General features: G+C 32.8%; 1 protein-coding gene across 1 annotated transcript; it reads right to left on the bottom strand.

The window, feature by feature from the left end:
* Nucleotides 1–1,523: 1,523 nt before the first annotated feature.
* Nucleotides 1,524–6,515, bottom strand: LOC141671233 (putative polyamine oxidase 4). The gene is made up of 10 exons (XM_074477398.1): nucleotides 6,011–6,515; nucleotides 5,335–5,450; nucleotides 5,101–5,189; nucleotides 4,870–4,983; nucleotides 4,500–4,587; nucleotides 4,319–4,404; nucleotides 4,104–4,206; nucleotides 3,663–3,760; nucleotides 2,476–2,905; nucleotides 1,524–2,055 (listed from the first exon to the last, which is right to left on the bottom strand). Exons 1-10 carry the CDS (start codon nucleotides 6,051–6,053, stop codon nucleotides 1,741–1,743), a joined length of 1,482 nt encoding a protein of 493 aa, XP_074333499.1. The 5' UTR covers nucleotides 6,054–6,515; the 3' UTR covers nucleotides 1,524–1,740.
* Between the last annotated feature and the right edge of the window lie 320 nt (nucleotides 6,516–6,835).

Here is a 6,835-nt window from a genome sequence, read left to right as displayed (position 1 = left end):
GAACCATAATTGAAAATTGTGTTTGTTGAAAAGGGGGTTTAAGATCTCTATACGCCTTCCCATAAACGACGCCAAATGTTAAGACTAATTTTCGTAAGCCTTAAAATTAAACTTGTAATTAGAGTTAAACAAACAAAGTATGATTTTTTTTATAATTTGAGGCTGAGCTTAAGAGTTTTCTCTGAATGTATGATTTTTTTATGCCCTCTCAAGGTGGCTATGTATCCCCTTTTATAGCAAATTAAGCCTACGTAGTTCTAGGTTTCGTTCACCTACCGTTTTTATTCTGATTCTTTAGGTGCAAGAAACGTGTTGATTGATACGTTTTCTTCTATATATAATATGAGATAAAATTTATAGTTATGGCAGTGGGACATATATATTGGGCTAACCGTTGAGTGGTTTATTGGTTCGTCCGAACGAATATTAACCGCTTGTTAGCCCAATTAACATAATTGAGTCCAATCACTTACTCAAATATCTAACTTAAGCTTATTATAATTTATGTATCAACAATGATCTTTTTTTATTATTAAAAAGACTTATCTGTTTCAGAAATTCTCGGGTTGAGGCGGGAACCTGAAACGACAAAGGATAAAATTTTAATTACTACAGTACAGTTAAATCTGGATTAAATAATATTCGATAAAGTAATAATCCCATTTAAGTAATAAATTTTGTCGATCCCAACTTGAGCCAATGTTATAAAGTAATATTCTCGTTAAAAAGCATAAGATAATTAAAAAAAATCAAAAGTCATTAATGGCCCAAATAATATGTAAAATAATAATTTCATATATAAATATATATATATATAATATGCATATGAGTTACAAAATATAATTCTTTATAAAATATGAATGTATGGTAGCTTGTTTAACCTCATTCTTATTTTACATAAAGCATAAGTAACTCAGGTTATGTTTTACTCATGTTGTAACAAACTATTTTTCAAATTATTGAATTACTTCCTTTGATGACCCACTTGGGATGGCATTGCTATGTTATAGATATCGAAACAATGATTTCTTCATTCATAGATGATTACATAACCACATCATTCTAACCTGAATAATTTAAGAGATGTTCAACATACATCACAATTCTGTATTGTAAAATAGAGATAACTTTATTTAATCCTTCAATACCCTCATTTTTTCCACCAAGTTGTCATTTTTTTCTTCTAAACCAAATGCCTAAAACAATTTGCAATTGCGATTGCTTTTACATCAATACACAGTGAAGAAATAAAATATTATTTTTTCGATAAAATAATAAAATATTATTATATCAAAAAAAGTAATAAATTCAGTAAAATAATATTTTTTTTTCCGTCACAAGGGTATTAATTTAAAGGAATTTAAATATAACTTTTGATTTTTTTATTTAAAAGTAACATTGATACTTGCTTTAAATGATTAATAATTCAAGTAACTGTTTTCTTCTAAAAAAATATTGTTTTTAATTAATCATTTAATTTTTAAAACAGAGTCCTAAGATTAGCTGTAGAGAAAACAATAATGTACGAAAAAATATCCTAATCAGATTATAAACATTGCCAACAAACATTTGTAGGAGAAAAAAGATGCTGATACTGATTAGATGAGAAATGCAGTCCGACTGAGTACCAACATTTCAGAATGTCACAAAGTCACAAGACTGATAATTTGAGGGAGTTTTCCCATAAAAATGAAAAAGAAAAAGTGACGGAACATTTTATATGCCCGTTAAACTAGTAGATCACATTCTTGAGATCTGGAGAGGAATTGTTGCCTCGATAAATTCTTCTCTAAAGGAAACAAATTGCATTTTTTCCCAGCTGCCAAGTTTTTCATTTAGATGTCTTTTGCAGTTTTCTGCAGCCAGGACTCCAGATGAGTAGGCTCCATGGACAGATCCCTGGTTCTCCATGCTAACTGCTTCACCCGCAAAGAAAAGACTACCTAAAGGTGCTCGAAGCCTCTCATATACATCAGTTGGCTTCGAAACAAGATCATAGGAGTAACATCCGAGTGAATTGGGGTCCGTTCCCCAATGAGAAACAAGGTACTGAACCTGTACATAGAAACACAAAGTCAATGGTTAAGAATTTCCTCACTACTAATCTTGATTGCTTTCTTAACTGTATCAACACATCTACCAGGCTCTCAAAAGTAACCATGATCAACTTCATATATTTAATAAGTTGAAGATTTTCATAATAATTTATTTCTTTTGTGCCTCCCAGATTCTTTCCTATTGTCATTTAATGCGTACAAATACTGTGGTGTCATGCATGAAAAAATGTATAGTCCAGTTATCCAAGTACATTATAATGTGTTCTGGTTTAACTTTTAATAGATGGTGAAACGAAGCAGAATAATCATTTGATAACAAGTTTCATATTCAGTTTGTAAGTTTCAAACATTTTTAAAAAATTACCACCAGCAAACATAACATAACATAGTTGCAATCATAGAAATAATTAAAACTTACAGGCTCGGTAGCATCGGGGAACATTTTCTTAAGCTGCAACATGACAAAATTGGCTGCAGCCTCATCTGATAACTTCTCAAGGTCATACGCAAATCTTCCAGCAGCCATATAGACGAGAACGGGATGTCCTGTTGCTTTGTGGAGATTAAGAAAATACCCACAAGCATAAGAAGTAGGAGCAGCTACACCTATCAGTTCAACATTTGGCCAAAAGACAGTATCAAACTGTAATGCAATCTTATTTTCATTTCCCACGCCAAGATCTGATATTGCATCAACCTTCCACTCAGGCAGTCTCGGTTCAAACTTAATTAAGTTAGCTTTAAGAACCCCGATGGGTACTGTTAAAATGACAGCATCTGCAACAAAATTCCTCCCATCTTCCACTGTAACTATCATCTCACCAGGTCCATTTGATATTTTTGAAACCCTTGTAATAACAATAAACAGATGGTATTAAGTTACTATTAACCAATAAATAATTTTTATGGGTAACAAACCAACTTATAATATACTCTGTACATATATAATTTAGTTACCGCCGCAAGAGAGTATTTCCCCCAACAAAACATACAGAAACAGCATAAATTTAAGCATTAGCTTTAAAATGTATGTAAACCATTGTCACTATTGTGCATTATCCTCGCTATTAATAAAAAGGCTGTTTTCAGGGTTGAATTTCAAACCCATGCCCTAGTGGATAGCAAGTAGACACTAGACCATCGCACCAAGCATAACACTTTAAATCTCTAACTATCTTAATGGGTAAATAATATTTTGAACGGTAGGACTATGCCAGGATTACAGACTTGCAGGCTTGTTGTATATTCAATATTAAAACTTGTGCGTCTAGTGTTTTACTTTAAAAATTTGTAGAGAGAAGCTGTTTTACTTCACTAGCTACTAGTTATTTCCCCCCAGTTGAAGCACCATGGATGAGATAACCCATCTGTAATATGTTTTATGTATAATGGTAAAAATTGAATATTTCTGGTACATATGTATCTCAGTGGATTCACAGAGCATGCTAAAGGAAAGTAACCTACTGGTCTTGGCAAAAGAACGAAGGAGGCCTATAGGATACTGGCCAAGACTTGCCATCATATTATTAATCAGTAAGTTTATTATGCATAACCTTACAATGTGTAAAATGAAAATTTTGCCAGCAAGAGATAGTTAAAGCATACCGGTGATTTAAACGTATATCGATATCTTTCGAGAGAGCCTTAATTACAGGATGATAACCTTGCACCATAAGTCCATGACCACCGGATAGTACATGTTCCTGTTTATTAAGGAAAATCACTAATATGTAAGCATTAGTTAAACAAAAATAATTCGCTATGATGATAAAGTTGTCATTTATTCTATATTTCTATTACTCAGATCTCATAACTAAAATGGGCTTACTAAACAATTTTTTAATACAAAAACTTGTGCAATTGTTATTTTTCTGTGGAAAAAGATGGACTACATTTTGACACCAGTGGTACAAATAGAATACTATTTTCTTACAAAGATCATATTCATTTTTGGTACTAAAGCTTAATAAAAGAATCAAAGTGAATTCACTTTATTTTGTGCGCAGAGAATTAACTTTTATATGTATGTATAAATATTTAACTTGCCTCATCCCAATTCCTTAGAGATATCATATCAGCGTCTGCAGCAAACCAAGCTTCCATCCTGCATATGTACCATTGCAAAACTTCGTGGGCAATACCTTCTTGTCTGCACAGGATATATTTATGTTCATGAAAAACAGAGCGCATATTTAGAACCATACATTGTGAAAAGTAAATTTATATCCACATCCACAAGTTTAATAATGATCGATTAATACCTCAGTTCAGGATGCCTTTCAAGCACAATTGATATTGCTTGAGAAACGGACATGTCATTAGTGTGCTCGTCACGCACAGTTTCAGTCTACATTATAGAGAATATTGATCAGTAAAAAGCCTATCCAAAACAAAAAACACTTGCACACATATAATACAGAACTCCAGGGGTAGAAGGAATACCTCCTTCAGGATTTTCTTAAAGGCTTCTCCTACATCGATCACAATTTGTTGGGGAATCTTACGACCATCCATTGTGAAAAGTTTATAACTGAAAAGGGATCAAGTTTATATCTCAATATAATTTCAGAAAAAATAAACAACAGGGTCATGTGCATAAGCATTAAATATACAAGAAAAATCACTGGCCATAAAAACCAACTCGTATTTCCTTTTTCTCATCCTTTTTTGCATAAGTTAGTTAATCTAATTCTGGCTATTACCTCTCTCCACTTTCCAGAGTGTTGTAATGCAAAATTACAACTATAATGTATAAGAAGTATACCGATTAAGCTGGTAAAACTAACACTTATTAATATCGAACACTGACTACCTTTCCAAATCATGATCGTAGAGAACAGAGTTATCCCCACTTGTCCTGTATAATGTAAGCCCTAATCGACGTATAAGCGGTGCTAGAGGATTCTCGTTGCATACACCATGCAGCCTGAAAAAAAATAGATATGAGCCAAGAATATTTTCGAAGTTAAGCAAACTATGCTAGAAACTTACAAGAATCTGGAAAAACGGACAAGATTCAATCAAAAAGAGAATTATCACATACCAAGATGCTCCCATATCAACTGGGCAGCCAAATGTGTAGTCAGTATGAATGCGTCCACCCATTCTATCTCGTGATTCCAGTAACATCACCTAACCAAGACAGAAACCACTGATCAATAACATGTAAAAGGAAAAGCTTAAGCCATCCGGACAAAACCCATCACTAGAATTCCTTAACCACCATAATTATAGAACCACTAGTACCTACAAAATAAAATCAGAAAAATGAAGATACCTTATAAGATGCATTTTGCAGGACCCGTGCCGCAGCAATACCAGAAATACCTCCTCCAATGACTATGACTGAAGGATTTGAGCTCCGATGTCTTTCAAATTGAGAAGAAAAACTACCTGTATATTACAAAAAAAAAAAGATTACCCTTAATCGCCGAATCATACAAAAAGTAGTAAACTTTTCGCACACACCCAAATCACACGTAGGACACACTTAAACTTCCTCTCACACATCGGCACTCATTTATATTATAATCTTCTTTATTTGGCTACCTCTTGAGCCAAATCCTCTGTTAGTCTGTTTCCACACAAACATGTACATATTAAAACTGTGCAACCAGTTCACATCAATCGAAACATAAGAACCACTGTAACAACAAATATCTACTCTTTTCCCTTCACCAAAGACAATACTCCACACACAAACTAGAATAAAAAACCATAATATCACCTAACTATAAACTAATACAAAAAAGACATAAATAAGAATTTCTTTCTCGACTAAATAACTACCACATTATATCAAAACACCCCATCTCTTATTTCACAAATCTCACCATCTTAACATAACAAAATATCAAATCAAACAAAACATAACGCTTTCACAATCAATCCAATAACATCAAACAAACACATAAAAATTTCAAATATATAATGAGAAAAAAGAGAGAACATACCATCAAGTAAATCAGTGTCTGAAATCGAATTCTTAAGCTCCATTACAAACAAAACCCAAGAAACTAGCTCTAAAAATTAGATTAGAAGACAAAAAGATCGAAACTTTAAAGAAGGGCTGGCCACAAAAATCAAGAAAAATAGATAAAAATTAAAACGAGATCAAAGGGTGTATAGGAATCAAGAAATTAGAGATCAATTGAAAAGAATGGTAAAGAAGAAAGAGGAGAAGGCCGGCAATAAGACGGCTAACATTAGAAGAGCAAGGTAATTTCTCAAAGTCTCTCATAATCTAAGCAAATTTGATACAAGATTGTTTTTGTTTTTAATCTATCCAGACCAATCGCAATTCTTTGCGTCGGTTGCATAGATCGTTAACTACCCTTTTCTTCTCTCTCTCCGCTCTCTCTCTCTCTCTGTCTCTCTTTCTTTCTCGGCGAGAAAACTCTCTGTATTCTGGTTCTTGGCTGGTTTGTTGTGTCAGGAGGCAGGAGATGGAGGGTGGTTATATAGGCGTGTGTATAAATAGGGTGTGAAGTTACGTAGATAGTATGAATATCGTATATACTAGTTTGGTTCTTGTAGAGTATTTGGTATATGCAAATTGCAATTTTAAATTACAAATTTAAAATGTTTTTTTATATATAAACAAATTAGGAATTTGAAATCTAATAATTATCCACTAGAAGCGCCTGCCAGCTAAAAATTGACAATTTGGGTTACTATATCAGTTTCGGATCCGAACGATCTCGGATCAAATTAATTTTCTGTTATTAAATAATTGAATATATTTCGAGTTGAATTGTATTTAATTTAGTTCGGATTTT

Source organism: Apium graveolens, chromosome 7, assembly GCF_009905375.1.
Source record: "Apium graveolens cultivar Ventura chromosome 7, ASM990537v1, whole genome shotgun sequence".
Taxonomy (NCBI): Eukaryota; Viridiplantae; Streptophyta; class Magnoliopsida; order Apiales; family Apiaceae; genus Apium; species Apium graveolens.
Note: the sequence above shows the minus strand (reverse complement) of the source record. Positions and strands in the feature narration are given on the sequence as shown.

What these genes read in the sequence shown, in the direction of transcription:
- LOC141671233 (XM_074477398.1), bottom strand. Translation starts at nt 6,053, where the DNA reads ATGGAGCTTAAGAATTCGATTTCAGACACTGATTTACTTGATG. An exon ending in TACGATCATGATTTGGAAAG is followed by an intron (nt 4,588 to 4,869) that starts GTAGTCAGTGTT and finishes ATCCCTTTTCAG; the next exon opens with TTATAAACTTTTCACAATGG. An exon ending in GATATACGTTTAAATCACCG is followed by an intron (nt 2,906 to 3,662) that starts GTATGCTTTAAC and finishes TGTTATTACAAG; the next exon opens with GGTTTCAAAAATATCAAATG.